Source organism: Anastrepha obliqua, chromosome 4, assembly GCF_027943255.1.
Source record: "Anastrepha obliqua isolate idAnaObli1 chromosome 4, idAnaObli1_1.0, whole genome shotgun sequence".
Lineage (NCBI taxonomy): Eukaryota > Metazoa > Arthropoda > Insecta > Diptera > Tephritidae > Anastrepha > Anastrepha obliqua.
In genome coordinates this window covers 85054143-85071091 of record NC_072895.1, presented here as the reverse complement: position 1 = coordinate 85071091, position 16949 = coordinate 85054143, and the positions used below count along the sequence as shown (strand labels likewise).

The 16949-nt window shown below is 40.5% G+C and overlaps 1 protein-coding gene across 1 annotated transcript; it reads right to left on the bottom strand.

The window, feature by feature from the left end:
* Positions 1–2458: 2458 nt before the first annotated feature.
* LOC129244253 (protein king tubby) lies at positions 2459–9145 on the bottom strand. Its single transcript, XM_054881870.1, has 6 exons — positions 9131–9145; positions 8674–9010; positions 8016–8561; positions 7765–7955; positions 2805–2942; positions 2459–2728 (listed from the first exon to the last, which is right to left on the bottom strand). The coding sequence occupies exons 1-6, from the start codon at positions 9143–9145 to the stop codon at positions 2459–2461; spliced, it is 1497 nt and encodes a 498-aa protein (XP_054737845.1).
* Between the last annotated feature and the right edge of the window lie 7804 nt (positions 9146–16949).

Sequence of the window (16949 nt, the reverse complement as noted above, 5' to 3'; positions counted from 1 at the left end):
GACATTTGACTTTTAACCCTAAAGCGTTGTTTGTGTCAATTCTTAATAAACCGGCGCCTTTTTGTTGTTACAGCAACATAAATATTTCCTATACATGTACGTGGGATGCCGCTGGAATGACAGTCCTTGGGCGTATATAAACCCGGGTTCTTGCGCTAATATAGAACCGACTGGCTCGTCTTTTACCCTCCCATAATAATGGAATTTAATTACAGGTATTAACGACAGAATCCAGGCTGCAAATAAGGCCTATTATTCTAACATAAAACTATTTAAATCAAAATAATTGTCCAGAGCACAGAAAAAAAATGTACAAAATACTAATACGGCCAGTCCTTACATATGGCGCAGAAATATGAACGTTGAGAACAAATGATATTCATCAGTTGCTGTGCTTCGAAAGGCGCGTCATAATGAAAATGTATGGTCCGGTTAAAACAATAGACAACACCTAGCGCATTCGCTACAACAATGAAATCGAAGAAATTCGTCTAAGAAAAATTTGAATAGGTTTTATCAAAGCCCAACGGATTAGATGGATTGGGCACGTATTGCGCATGCCGAAGGAAATGCTAGGAAAGCTTTTGTTTTAACACTCATTGGAGGAAGAAAAAGAGGGCACCACGACAGAGACCGTTAGATGACGTCGAATAAGATCTTAAGGAAATGAACGTACACAACTGGAGAGACGAAGCCGTGGATAGCATACGAGGGCGGTTCAACAAGTACCCGTCTTTGATGACAGAAGGTGTTGCTGAAAAAGTTGGTGTTAGCATCGTCTGCTGCCATCTTTCAAATGACGGCAAAACAAATTTCAGACTGATTTGATAGCTAACTTATCACCCGGATTTAGCAGTTATTCGAGCAAGACGTGTTTCGTGATTTTCGCTAAGATGGAAAAAAGGGCAGTATCGTTCGGTAATTCGCTTTTTGTATTTCGATGGGGAAAATGCGAGAAGATAAAAGCAACGAATTAAAACGTGGGGGAATATCCGTTTTTGATGAGGAACGACCAGGACGCCCGGCAGACGTGGTTACGGAGGAAATCATTCAAAGAGTCCACGATGATTCTCGCTGATCGACGAACGAAAGTGCGCGAAGAAATAGAGGTCATAGGTGTGTCGACCGGAACCGCAATTAATATTTTACATCATAAGTTGACGATGAAAAAATTGTCAGCCCGATGGGTGTTGCGATTGCTCACGGTGGTCAAAGCAGTGTCTGAAGCAATTTTAGCGAGATCCGAAAGAATTTTTGCGTTGAGTTGTCACCGTTGATGAAGCCTGAATTCATCATTACACACCTGACACTAATCAATAATCAAAACAATGGATTTCTCCCGGTGAATCTGCACCAAAGAAGGCGAAGACAGTCTCATTGCCCAGAAAAGTCATGGCGATGATTCTTTGAGATGCGAACGGCGTCATCCTCATGATTTTTTTAGAAAAAAGAAAATCGATCACTGGACAATACTACAGTGAGTTATTGGACCGCTTTCATAAAAAATTGAAGAAGTAGAGACACGGCCACATTTGGCGAATAAGAAGGTACTGTTTCACCACGATAACGCACCAGCACTTTCATCCGGAGTTGTCGCCGCCAAACTACATGAATTGCGTTATGAATTGCTGCTACACCTCCCTCGAAAAATCCTATTTTTGGAGGTGTTAAAAAGTGGTTGGAGCGTGTTGAAAAATAAAATAAAAATGTTTGAAAAAAATGGTGTCTTCATTCCTAACACGGGTACTTATGAACCTCCCTCGTAAAGTGGAGAAAAATTGTTGATGAAGGTATGATCCAGCACGCACTGTGAATCTAAGAATAGAAGATTACAAGCATAGCTCTTTGGATTTGGCTGTAAATGGTGATTTTTGTGAAACCAATGCGTAAAATAATTAATAGCAACCGAAAATTTCTATAAAGCTCACATACAAATCAAGGTTTGTGGTTCAAAAGCTGCATTCAAAATAATCATTACATTTTGTTGCATGAGGTTTTCTTTGACTTGCTTTAACTCATCGAATCGCAACAATTCGATCTATTACGAGTATTAGTTATTTCTTTCAAATTACATAATTTATATCTGGTAACTGTATAAATGTATTCGTATTTCTATTTGTTTCCTTCTTTTACTTCTTAATTGGTATGTAAAAAATACTAGTGTAAATCAAGTCGGTGCACGTACACACATACATAGGTAATTTTCCAGCGCCCTCGAACGCTCTCAACTAAGGCAACCATTTTAGTTAAATTCATGCGCTTTTTTTGTTTTGATTTTCACCGTAGTTTCTCTTGATCTGTTTCTCTTTGAGCAAATCTGCATTATTTCTTACTTCTTTCTAATCTGTACCATTTCCTTCATTCCTCAAATCATTTGTTGTTACTATTCTAATTAATTCCACATAGTCCCATTTCCCCTCCTTTGCCTCTCAACGTCTCTCAGCGTTGTCACATTCTTCTATTCGCACGCAATTTTGCCATCAAAACTGCTCAACGCTATTGCAAAGGCTTGCAGTGCACACAATGGATAACGGTAATCCATGGTGAATACATCTTCGGAGGTACGTCCAAATTGCATGACTATATAATCGGGATCAGAATCGTGTACGAGTTGAAAATTTTTAACCGATGCCTGCGTAACGCGCCCATGAAAATTGAGTACATAAGACTGTGTTTCATCATTCCAGACGGGCGTCTTATTATGCAACTCCACTATTGTGTCCATGTTCTGGTAGGGGAAAGTAAAAAAGGAGACACGTAAATATATAATATGAAAGTAACATTAGATTCATAGAATAACTCACCTTTATTTTCCACAAATCAAGTATACCCTGTTGTTTGGGATCGGCTGAACTGATTTTTACGCGTTGATCTTCTTCCGTCATGCCGGGCAGTATTACTGTCATGTTGCGTGGACCTTTGAAACCTAAGATATTGGTATCCTGAAAAAGAAGGAAAGCGAAGCATGTAAATACCTGGTGTTTTTTGTTAGCTGCAAGAGATACATCGAGAACGTACTATGAAAAAAAAAATGATAGACCTCGACATGGTGCAATAAAGCGAAGCCGCACAGATCGAGACATAAGAAAACAAGCCTATACGAGGTAGCTGGCTACAAATATGATGGACCCAGACGTGGGTGGATAGAATTGTTCCTTTACGGATGCCCTTCTGGGCTCTACCGAAGTAATGCAGAAAGTAGTCCCGGGAAGGGTGTCTCTCCAGAAGGAGAGGAAGGGCTGTTTTAGTGGCCACACCACTCGACGTAGTAGACGATGGTCGCTGTAAGTGCGAAGCCATTTTGAACTCACACAGCTGAGAGTGACAAACTGTGTTGACATTTCAAGGTTTGGCAAGTCATCATGAATCGTTTAACGTCAGAAAAACGCTTCTAAATTGTGAAAATTTGCTTTAAAAAAAAGTAAATAAATCTGTTCGCAAACCCTTTATACGTTGGCGGCATCATCGGTCCTAATTTCTTCCGAATTAAGGAAGGAGCTATACTTGGCTATATTGGCTTTCTTCTTCTTGATTGGCTCGATAACCGCTTATGCGATTTAGGCCGGTTTTCTTTTTGGTGCTAACTGGCGTCAGTTGGAAACACCAACACTTTTCTCTTCCTCTGCTACCATCAGCTGGTACTGCATAGAGTACTTTCTCAGCGTTTTTATCCATTCAGGCGACATGACCCAGTCAACGTAGCCGCTGAATCTTTATTCGCTACGCTATGTCTATGGCGTCGTAATGCTCATACAATTCACCGTTCCATCGCCTGCGATACTCGCTGTCATCAACGTGCAGAGGTCCAAGAATCTTCCGCAGAATCTTTTTCTCATATGCAGGGATGATGGTTTCGTGTGTAGAAGTCCACACATGTGGGAAAAGTCCCTGATTGCCATTCATTTGAAAGTAGACAGGACGATTCTTCTGCATACGGTCGAACCAGCTCACAACTTCTGGGCTTTGCCCGACTATCCTCTGGGTAGCTCGCGAGCATCCGTTTGAGAAGGCGAAGAATCCCAGGATATCTGGTTGTGCGGTGGGTCTGGAAACCGCCACGTTAAACTCCTTCCCTAAAGAAAACCAGAACTTTATTGGTTTTGAAAGCTTAATCACCCGGAACACTGTCAAGTTAACCTCATTAATGCATCGGCAAGCCCACATTAATTGTAACAGCCGACTCCAGACCGAGTTCAACTAAGAGCGAGAGGAAACCGCTACTTAAAAACCAAATATTGCTGTTGTAGCCGAAAGTGTTGAAGAAAACCCAGGTTTCTCCAATCCTCGTCGTTCTTTGGAATTAGGCATTCAACAAAAGTCATTATACCGTATTTTGCATAAAGATTTGGGTCGTAAGGCTTATAAATTCCAGTTAACACAAGAGCTCAAGCTAGCCGATCATCAAAAACGTCGTGTCTTTGCTGATTAGGTCGTTGAAATTAATCGAAAAATCAACTTGAGCGATGAGTCCCATATCTACCTCGGTGGCTTCGTCAACAAGCAAAATTGTCGCATCTGGGGCTCAGAAAATCCAAGACTTATTGTTAAAAAGCCTCTCTATCCTCAACGTGTGACTGTTTGGTGCGGTTTATGGTCCGGCGGAGTCATGGGACCTTACTTTTTCGAAAATAAAGCTGGAGCAACAGTAACGGTGAATGGATTGCGCTATCGAGAGATGATTAACGATTTTTTATGGCCAGAGTTGGATGGTATTGATCTGAACAACGTTTATTTTCATCAAGACGGTGCTACGTGCCACACAAGCAACGAAACTATTGATCTTTTATGGGAAAATACCTCCAGTAACACCTCTTATTGGAAAACCCTTTAGTTGACGCCAAGTGGATAGATCAAGCGACCGCCAGCTGTTTAGCGTGAAGTCTTCTCTTCCTATTGCAGTCCTTATCGCTTCTGTAAAGATATTATGTAGTACAGTTACGGGCATGCTGCCTAGATAGGGCAATCTGGCGATGGATAGATCACACGCTTAGAAAACCACCAGATAGCATCACGAAAATGGCTCTGGACTGGAACCCGCAAGGGAGCAGTGGTCGCGGTCGGCCCAAGATCACTTGGCGAAGCTCGATATTCTACGAACTGGCCCAGAACCGTGTACGATGGAAGAGTCTTGTTGAGACCCTATGCCCCCGAGCGGAGGGAAAACGGATATAAAAGAAGATAGTGCATACATCAAATTCATTGATTTCATCTGTGTGCATGAAACTCCAATACCAGCAGCGTGTGAAATATCAATATTTTTATTAGAGATTGCGATTCTGAAAATATGCTAAAAGTTGGTCTGTGGATGACTGAAAACGTGATGGTCCTATGAATCTAAGTTCAATGGTTTCTGGTCTGATGAAAAATAATATTATTGGCATCGTCCGAACGAAAGTTTCTAGTTGAATGAAGTCAAACAAACCATGAGACACGCCGGAGAAAGCATGGGTATTTTACTTGGTAGAATGACGGTGCTTTTACAACCAACTGCATTTACAAACAAATTTAACTAAGTTTGTGGATAAGTGTGCATATCCTGTTGATTACATGATTTTTCAGTAAAACGGGTATCCCAACTACGATTTTTTGGAATGGATATTGGCGGAGTGGGGGAAGCACCTCCCAAAAAACAAATAAATCAATGATTGTCCAGGGTCGCCCTTGTCTTCGAGGTCAGAAATGAATAGCAGCTTTGAAAAAAATTGGTACTCTGATTCGATTTGACAACTCCTCAGAGTTTCTGAAAGTCAAACCATTACTCAACGTTGCTATCCTTACGTTATAGTTAAAATCGTGAATAGTCTAGTACAGCATCCCACTGTTAGAACATCCACCTTTTCGCCGACTTTTCATCCATTTCCTAATGAGAAATTTGGATTTAAAGAAGCAAGATTTGTTAAACGAAAAACGGAAAAGACAACGCTACGCGGCCTGAAGTAGCTGGTACTGGAAAAAAAGAAGTATTTGCAACATCTTTTACTCAAACACCTGAAGATCGCCTTAGCGGATTTGCGCCTAAGAAATATATCTATGCATACTCGCTTAGTAATTGCTTAGTTCTTCCAAAATATACTGGTATTGTAATAGATCCAAATGCTGATGCTCAGGTAAACGGAAACCCTCTACTCCTTACTTACTTATATGGGCTGATCAAGGATCACACCCCGTTACCGGATTGAGGCCGACTGTAACAAGTCTCGCCAGGCGTCTCTGCTTTGCGCGCCTTGTCCAATTTGTTACACCAAGTGGTGATAGGGTTCTCTCGACTTCTGCATCTATACGTTCGACGTGGCACAGCCAGCGCCAGCGCTGAATATTGATGTGCCTCACTATGTCCACATCGTCTTAGAGCTCGTACAGCTCGGGGTTTATTCGGCGGTAGTTATCGCCAACACGAAGAGAACCGAATATTTTCCAAAGTATTTTTCTCGCGAATACCCCAAGAGCTGCTGCATTAGTCTGCGACACAACCCATGCTTCAGCGCCATAGAGTATCGCGGACGAGATGAGCGTCTTGTATAGTGTTAGTTTTATCGGGCGAGAGAGAGTGCTTACTGAAACCATAATAACACCTATTAGCAAGCGTGATTCGTCGGTTTATCTCCACGCTTTGTTTGTTGTTGTGACGGCGCTACCAAGATACATTAGTTCTGGATCCAAAACGCATTGTGCTCAGCATATTTTTCGTCTTGCCCTCATTAACCGCCAAACTCAGTCGATAGCGAAAAATGCTGCGGTAACATCTCGCTTGCAGCCCCCCATGATGTCAATGTCATTAGCAAATGCAAGGAGCTGGACACTTTTGGTGAAAATAATGCCATTTCGATGAACACCGGCTCTCCGCAGTACGCCTTATATTAGGAAGTTAAGAGATCGCACAATAGTGGATCGCTTTGTCTGAAACCTCGCTCGGTATTGAAAGGTTCGGGGAGGTCTTTTCCGACCTTGACACAGATGGACGTGTTGCTCAATGTCATTTTGCAAAGTCGAATTAATTTTGCGGGAATACCGAACTCAGACTCATAATGGACAAAGAGATGATGAATTTGGCGTAATGTGAAAATCAGGCCCATGATGGACTTTCCTGGTAGTCGGCGCATATGGTAGGGTCGCCTTTCTTCAACACAGGGAAAAGCACACAGAGATTCAAAGTTCAAACAGCCTATGATCAAGTACCAGCAGGGCAGCAATTACCTATTCATTGTGGGGCGAACTAATGCTGGAGGTACTCTGACGTATTTGGCTTAAATGTTCAGCATCATTTTTTGAACAAAGAGCAGTAAAGGACTTGGAAACCACTACTTAAGAACTACTTGTTATCAAAACCCTTGGGTACATGAAATCTCGAATGTTTCATCTTAAGAAAAGATAAACTTTAAGATGTGAGGGTCTGAATCTCTTGAGTGATGGATCGGTAAAAAATTTTCGCTTAAGCATCTTCGTAGGCTTTGTGTATCGCTGCAATTCGGTTGGTTTCCGTTTCGAAGCCTTATTTCAAAATGAAGCATCAAATATAGAAAAATAGATAGAAAACGGGGTTTTTTAATATCTCTATAGCCAATATGGAACCTTCGAGTACATTTTTTATAAAAATCATTTGCTATTCGAATTGCTATGAAATTGTAGTTCCTTGTATTTATGGAACAAAATCAAGTTCGACCAAATAGCTAACAAACACTCGTCCTATGAGTTTGTTTTTTACAAAGCTTTTCCTAGACAGTTTCTCCAATCTTCGTACCGTACAGCATCCTAAACTTTACTTACGTAGATTATAACCCCCAAATCAAGTCGTGGATTCTCCGTGCTGTCCTTGCTGCCATTATCGAACACTGTAAAGGAGGTGCCGAACACATTGGAACGCAATTTGCCGCAGAAGCCCTCCGCGTTGCGAGATAAGTCCGTAGGATCGCAGCTGATAATATAATTGGATGTTTTACTCTTCTTCCGTTTGCGTCCTTTAAGAATTGAAGCGTTATGAAATCTTACACCAACTGCCATTTATTTACTCTACTCACCACCCAAGAGAAATATTTTCTTTCCATAATCCCGCTCCAAATGCAAATAGTAGATCGGAAAAAGGCCACGATCCATACCTTTCCGGTCGCGTGTTATGCGACATTTGAAGAGCACACCCTGTGCCGCTGGTTGTATAACGAATTGGTCGATGTTGCCGATGAGGTCACCTTCCGGTTCGCCGCTGGCGTCCGCCATCGAGGACGTTTGTTGCGCACTATTCGAGGTATTGGCAGTGTTGTTGGCAGAACCAGCGGATTGAGCCGATGAGCTGCGTGCACTGGTGGCTGCGACGATGGTAGTGCTGTTCGTATGTGCTATGCTATGATTTAATGGCATTACAGGTGCTGCTTCCTCGATATTGCGATTCACATAATCGTCTTCGTCCAGTGTGCTGCTATCCTGGTCGTGACTGTAGGAGTGTTGTTGATGCTGTTGCAATTGTTGTTGTTGGCGTTGTCTTTGCCTTTGTCCATTGGTGGCCACATGGTTGACCGGACTACTTTCGTCGTCTTCGAGCTCATGGGAGGATATTTCCTCAATTAAATCTGGAAGCACAAAATGCAACGGAAGAAACAATACTTACATATACATTCACATACACAGTAAGTAATACAGAAAGAAAGGAAAATGTTAAATAATGTAACTCAACGCGCTTACCCTCTTGATTGATGATGTGACTCGTCATATGAGCTGTTCGCGGACGTATATTGTTCGAATTACTGCCGCGTTCTCGCCCATTCGAGATGACCATGTTGCTGCTGGGGATAACGGTGGTATTCGTTGGCGTTGTGTTGGTAGTGGTATTACTTAATAATTGATCGGGGTTGTGTGGCGAGCTGATGAACTGCATTGGACCGTCGTAAGCGTGCAACTCGCGGCTATTAGCCGTTGTTGTGCGCAGCCCGGACATAGGACGGGTTATTTGTAAGTCACTGGCCTGCACCATGCCAGGAGAAGCACGCTTTTGTCGTATGTACGCCTCCATTAGCAGGCGCTGTAAGGAAAGAAAGAAGGACAGTTTAAATATAAGATAAACAATCAGTGAGAAAGTGGACGAAGGGCAAAGAGGTTGGTATAGTGAATGAGATTTCTGTGCCCTCGTCAATTACTTTACGATTAGCGAATACATTTTAGTTTGGTAATTTAAAACTGTTTTCACTTGGAGCTTACTATTATAATTATTTTTATGTCCTTTTTTCTCATAGCAAAGCTTAAAGGAAATAAATGTAAAATGTTACACCAAAAACTCAAGATTCCATTTTCGCATCTCTGATTGTGACAGCTTAACAGCTGATATCTGTGTGCCAACTGCTGTTTGAAAAATTTAATATTTCAATGATAACCTACTGGATATTGAATTACCCACTGTAGCACGGACACTCTCTGAGTAAGATGAATGAGTTAACAGTTGTTTATTCGCATCAACGCTACATTGGTGTTATGAAGGCGAGTTTGCTCCGCAGAGTATCCAAACCAGCTGTCTAAATAATAAGCGGTTCAATACTGATAGACTTACTAGCTTTTGAGAGGGAAAAGTTGTGGGGTTTAAAGAAAGAGGGAATGCAAGAAAGAGTTAGCAAACCTGCAGGGCGCGAAATAGGATGAAACACTAATGGCCAGACCGCTGGATTAACGAAACACGCGGCAGGTGGACGGCTAGGCTTATAAAAAACGTCGCCACATGGAATAGCAGGAACTACGGTGAAGACAGTTTTTATACAACCCAAATGCTTTCGAGGCACGGCTATTTCCGGAAATACCTGTTCAAAATACCGAAACTCGAACACCCCACATGTATTATATATACGAGGATGGCGCTGAAGATGACGCTGAATACACATTCTTCCAATGCATACGTGAGAACAAGAACGTTGAATGCTGGAGAATGCAGTCGGCCATATAACCACTGAAAATGTAATCGACAAGATGCTAAGAGGGAACATTGACGATCATCAGTTGTTTTGCGATAAAAATTCTCCGGATAAGAAAGCGCAGGCACATGGGCAAAGACCTTTGTAATGAAGAAGATGAAACGCCACTCTGAAGTAATAAGAAAGCGGTTCCAGGCTGGGCGTCGGTTCCAAACGAGGGGGAGTTTTTTAGTCTCCGGACATACCCTTGCTGCGATATATATATATATATATAATTGGCGCGTACACCCTTTTTGGGTGTTTGGCCGAGCTCCTCCTCCTATTTGTGGTGTGCATCCTGATGTTGTTCCACAAATGGAGGGACCTACAGTTTCAAGCCGACTCCGAACGGCAGATATTTTTATGAGGAACTTTTTCATGGCAGAAATACACTCGGAGGTTTGCCATTGCCTGCCGAGGGGCGACCGCTATTAGAAAAATGTTTTTTCTTCATTTTTGGTGTTTCGCCGAGTTTCGAACCTACGTTCTCTCTGTGAATTCCGAATGGTAGTCATGCACCAACCCATTCGGCTACGGCGGCCGATGAATTAGGCATCTTAAATCCCCTCATAATGGAATGGAATAAAAGGTAATGACCGGAAATTTTCCAAATATCTCAATCAGGCAATATTGCCTAGTATGCTTCGGCTTAGAGATAGGATTTAAAACATAGAGAAAACCACGTGAGAGGGAATTCATTACTGATCTGAAAACTTCTCGGTTACTTTTATGAATCATATCAGTTTGTCGAGGGAAAGAGAATGCAGCTCGTACTTTTTTAATGTATCCGACCCAAAGGCGTACCATTTAAGTTTTGCGCAAACCTGGCAGAAGGGGAGTAAATGCTTGGTACTATCCTCAAACTCCAAACAAGATGTACACAGATGTGAGCATATGTTGTTCTCATGGATTTTGCTTCGTAATTAGTTCTACCAATGTTCGTAGCTCACTTCTACTCTGCATGTGAAAGAATTCTGTTACCACCCTATCCACATTTTTCGGAAAAAACTTGGCTGCTTTGTTTTCATCAGCTTTATTGTTGAACATCTTAATGTGCCGGGACTAATTCCTCTTTGCTTGGCCCTAAAATTGGCTCCGATCCAATTGGGCGCTTTCAACAACTTCTTACACTCCTTAGCATAGTTAATGATTTTCAAGGCCAGTTGAAGTTGAGCGTCGTTTTAAGCCCCAGAGGGAACCAGGTAGGGGTTTTTTATTATTAGTTGCTCTTGCGTCGACTTTGGGTGAATCATGCAGGGTATTTGAAATGTTCTAATCACTTCATCACTTCGCATTTGGTATAACTTGGCAAGCTTCCACAATGAAGTTGGGCTATATGTTTGAGTTGTAGGAGACCTCTCAAGCTGTAAGAGATCAAAGTACGTTTCTCACAGGTCGAACCGCTTTCGCTGCGACGTAGAAGCGCCTAGAGTGGCGCGATTGAAAGGCCTCATTAGCTCATGACCCTCATCTGGGTGAAAGGTGTGTATGGACCACAAACTAAACATATTATCGGTTTCTACTGGAATTCCCGAGTTGTAAATAAGAAACTTAACTGCTACACTTCTCGTTACTCACGAATCAATCTCATCTTAGGCCTCAACCAGCTTATTCTCCAGATTTAACTCCGTCTGACTATTTACTCTTTCCAAATATGAAGAAATGCTCTGAAATTAAAATTTGAAAAGTCGATTCAAGAAGCACCGAGATATTTGGTATCTCCTAAAACACTTGGGCTAAAAAGCCCATTGTATTTAAAGCTCTGGAAAGTGAAAGGCTAGACAATCAAGGAAGAAAGGAGAGAAATAACAGAAGGGAAAATAAAGGATAGAATAGAGACATAGAGGTAGTTAGACCTGTGCAAATTTTCCAGGTTCTTTGGGAAATCTGAAAATATTCAGTTTGAGAGAACGAATATTACTCGTTCTCATGACATTGGAACCCGAAAGTCGTAGCCTTGCTCTAGAAAATGCAGGACACTCACAAAGAAAATGTTCAGTGCTATCCGTCTCCTCTAAGCAAGACAGGCGAATGGTGTCCTCAATGATTCCAATGGTGGTCATATGTTGACCCCATGGATTGTGCCCTGTATTAATACCGACCGTCAACCGAACGTCTTTTCTTCCAAGTTTTAGAAGAAAGTCCGACAGTTTTGTGAGCGGGCTTGCCACAAAATACTTTGAAGCTCTGCAGCGTTCTAGTTCTGCATAATCGCTGATCCACTTCTTGATTCCTGTATTTCGATTATTGGCTTTGCTCTCTGTGGGGGAATCGCTGGTCCATAGTTGGATAATTCATCGGCAATTCCATTCCCTTGAACCAAGACTCCAAAGAACTGTTCTACATAATAAACAGGTTATCGTCTATTTGGAGGGCTTGGTATTATTTAGAGAACATACCAAAAATTGGAAAAGTGTTGGATGAAGTGTACATACATAATAAATAAATAAAACGTGTTCCTTATTTCATTTTAGAGGGAATCATTCAATTTTGCCATCAATCTCGAAAATAATGCATGCCCTCACTTTCACCTTCATTCGAGAGAAAAGTGTGTGCGGTGTGAGTGCGGTTGTAATTGCGGCAACGATTAACCATAACAGTGGCTAAAATTTTATTACATTGAGATTTATTTATTTTTTATTTATTTATTTAAAAGAGTAATAACTAATTAATAATTATTACACTTATAATATTACATCGCTGGCTACTAGGACCCTCGGCTTATTGCTAAAAGGGGAAAAATAGTCTAATAGAATTTACAAATATATAAAGTTATTGGCAAATGCATGACTCATGGTACTCATGGTCATTCGTACTAACATGTGTGAGTATGTACGATTAAGCGCATAGATGTACGCCCGTATATTCATTAACGAACATTTGTACCATGCCCAACAAGGATTATTTACATACATATATTAAAGGTAATATATACAAGAAAAAATAATGGTTAAATAGGTATCTTACACCGATAAATAAATTGAGATTTCAAAAGACGTAATGAGTACTTCGTGCTCGTTTTAGCAGTTCATCAAGCCTTCCCGGTACGGTGTATCCACCGGCGGTCATCGTCTATCGCATCTACGGTATGCTCAAGAAATATGCTGTTTCGAGTGTGAGAAACAGTGAGAGGAGTGTTAGGTGAGAGGGTTTAAGGGAAATATGAAAAGGTGGTTAGTATAGTGCGGGATACCGGCACATGCCGGATATATGTTTTGTATGACGGGGTCAAGTCTGCTACAATTTGCTCCTGAACGTAATTGTGCTAAGACTAAGCGGGTCTCAGGTGGCATTTGCAGGCTGTAAAGTAGCCCTGTCTGGTGCGCTGCAGCTCCAGCAGCACTCATCCGTAATGCTTGCTGGGTAAGTCTAGTTTCATTGCATGTGTGGTGGTGCACACTGACATACTCAGTGATATGAGAAGCCAACAATTGCATATTATGGGAATCGTTGATTAACGAGTACAAATGGAATATAGGCGAGGTGAAACTTTAGTGGCTTCGTGTCAGATTTCATGGGGGAAACAATCGACAATTCGGTTTGGCAAATGCGCTGCAGGTGCAACACAACAAAACAATTAGCAATGTTGCACAACAATTTTCACATGGCATTGAAAATTGTTAAATAAATCTTAAAAAAAAAAAACACTCAAAAAAAAATAACAGAAAAGCACAGATTTTATAATTTTAGTTCCATTTATTTTTCCAGTTTCTGCGCTTTTCGCATAACACTGATTGTAGTGAATGCTTAATGGAAATGTGCAAATTTCAAGTTCAAGTGTGGGGTGCCAGCAATGTTGGCGGCATATCACTCATTACCCACGTTGAGTCCGATACAACCGTTTCGCGCTATATTTCGACAGAAGTTTTTTTGATGCCGGAACAATGACATGCACAGACAGACAAGCATACGTTAAGTGTATTAAACGTCATATGCTAGTATTCATATGGATACACATACATACGTATATATACGTATTTGAATATCAGCGAAAAGCTTTCATTCACAAAATGTTGTGTGCAGTGATGTTTTTGCATTGCTATTGCTTTTATTGTTATTGTTATTGTAGCAAGTTGAGGCAAGTGGTAAATTACTGTCGATGTCAACATCAATTTTTTTACTTGCTTCTGACATGATTTCGTCATTTGCGGATTTCGAATATAATTTGCTTGCGCTCAGGGGCGCTTGTCCTCATATGTATGCATTAAGGGCTGACTGGAGATGAGATGTTCATGACACCAAGCCCGGAATTCGCTTTAAAGGTTAATATTGCAAAGTTTCTCCTATGCATTTCACGTAAACGTGACAGGTTCTCTAAAGCGAAAAATCAAATTATTCAGTAAGCCTAGTGCGTGAACTGGTATGTGTTGGAAAAAGTCATACTAGTTCAAGAGTGATTAAAATTGTACCAATTGCGAAATGACTAATTTGAGATGTACGCAAAGGAAATATTCCTCTATACCTCCCATATCTCACTCAAAACTGCACCAAATTTCATGATTCAAACGACATTTGGAAGCTAAAACTCACCGCTTTTATTATATTTGTACAACCGCATGTAATTTAATTATTGAAACTTAAATATTTGAATAGGGTTGTCACATGTCAAAAAAATTAGTGAATTAAATATGTAAGTAAAGTAAAATATCGCAGTTGGAAAGGAAAGTCTTTTAAATGCACTTTGACCCAGAAGTAAAATTTTGAACAGGGTTGTCATCTACCTAAAAATTTCAATTAAATGTATGCTTTTTCTTTAAAAATATCAGGTATTTGTGTAAATTTTAGTTCAATAAAATTTTCGAAGCCACCTACCTAAAATATTTAGCTGATTTAAATATATAAGTTACGATAATCAGTTGAGTGAAAATACGTTTCTCTATGGAACTACTGTAATAAACTAATATGATCTATATATAGTAATTTTGCTCAACAAGTTTCGTCTAATTCAATTCTACTTAGACCTGCCTTTTACAAGTTAAGTCCGTTATAGATATGAAATTATAATACTTTTTTCAATGAAGTTAGTTTTACTTAACTATGTAAATTATAAAAAATAAAAATGTTTAATTTTCATTCGAAATGATCACCATTTGCTTTTACTCAAAGCTTGAAACGATTAAACCATTCAGCTATTGCGGCACACATGGTTCCCATGGATATTGACGTCGCTACTCGAACCAAAGATTGTTTCAGACTCTCCAAATTTCTATCGACCCATGTTCTCCAATTCTGACCACAAACTGTAGTACAGTGGATTCAGAGCTGGACCTCGAGGAATATTGTTTTTAAGCCACTGCTGGGTGGTTTTTGCCTTATGGGCTGGAACGAAATCTTGCTGGAACATCCCACGCTCTGCATTGCTTCACCACGCCTTCTAAGAATCCGTTTGGTACACTTCGCCGCCACTTGCTTTCACAAGACACTCCCCACCAAACCATTACGGAGGCTGCATGGTGGTCACGCTGAGTCTATAGAACAACATTTTTTGTGTCTTTAGATGTTTTAGCATAGATTTTCTCGTTTTGCTTATTAAAAACTTCTTCAGCAGGTAAAATTTTCTTATCTGTGAAAAGAATATTTTCATGGTCAATCACCGCGTGACACCGCAGAAGCTGCTTGCAGCTGTCGAGTCTAATTTTCTTTAAGCTCGTTGTCAAAAGATGGCTAGTTGAGCGACGGGAGGCTTTCATCTGGAGATCAAATCTAAGTAGTCTTAACTTGAATCTGCTCGATACATTTATTTCCCTGGACATGAATTTCTGCTTTCTAAGGAGATTTCTGCGAATTCTTTTTTGAACGGCTTTTATGGCTAAAAAAATACTTTATGTAAGGTGGTTTTCAGGGTAGTCCACTTAGTTTTTGTAATATTAAATTTGCCAATATATGGGCACGCATTCTTTGATTTTGCAGAAGAGTGGGGTCTTTCCACTCATATTATAACACAAAACGACTTTGGAGACCAGAATAGATCCTTCAAACTATTATGCATTTGCATGATTTGCGCCAGAAAACGCAGTTGTGAAGAAGTTGGATGGATGTAAGATTTCTCATAACAGGCGACAACCCACTCCGAATTGTGTAACGTCATTTCACAATTTATAAACGATAGCAGTAGGTCTACTGCAAATTCATGAAATGGGTTTCCTCGGCAACTGACAATAAAATTTCAGTAAAAAAATATAAAAGTGCATTTAGATTCAAAAAACAAAATATCATAGAATGGAATTGGGAAATGGGAGTAGGAGTTCGACGAGTACCTGTGGTAGACGCGCTCTCTTACCCCAGCACAAACTTGCACGGCTACTATTTGCAGAAAAGTACAAATTTTGCGATCAGGAATCGAAAATGGCTGTGCTCACGGAGAAGTAGACGTTCAATGTGGATGGTTCGGTTGTGGGCGCTCGGGTATTGGCGCACTGAAAACGATCAGAAAATAGTGCACGAGCTGGACAATTTTTCGCTTATTGTCTGGGCAGGAATTGGCTGCAACCCGTATAAACTTCGTTAGCCTCAAAATGGGCTCTTTTTAATGTGCACAATTGCTAGTTGACAGTTGGTGAACATTGCGAAATAGTTATGCTAGAATTTATTTTCCAGCCAGAACAAGGAATCCCAACATTCTATTGACGAGCGCAAAGTTCTAGCTCGATCCCCTCAGGAACTTTTGGTGCATGTTATCAACTAAAATTTTCTGCCATGGCTGTCGATTTATGAATGTAAGGCAACTCACAGAGGCACTTTAAGAAGAGTGAGTGAAAATACCATAGATCCCATGCATATCCAATATCTTATTAACTCCTCGCCAAGGCGTCTGGAAGAAGTCGTGAGTATGAATGGAGGCTATTAAATTTTTTTTTTAAATACATATTATTGATGGCTTTTATTATTATTTCGCAACTTTTGTTACTTCAGGGAAATTTTAGGGAAATAATTCAACCGAATTGAATAACATATTTTTATATTTAGCTAAAATGATTTGATTAAGTTTTCTTCAAAATTTGCGCAGAAAATTTCGGATGGCTT

Excerpts from the sequence above, each read along its gene's own strand:
- LOC129244253 (XM_054881870.1), bottom strand. Across the intron at positions 8,562-8,673 it reads TCACATCATCAATCAAGAGG|ATTTAATTGAGGAAATATCC; the intron begins GTAAGCGCGTTG and ends TTGTGCTTCCAG. Across the intron at positions 7,956-8,015 it reads GAAAATATTTCTCTTGGGTG|GACGCAAACGGAAGAAGAGT; the intron begins GTGAGTAGAGTA and ends CAATTCTTAAAG.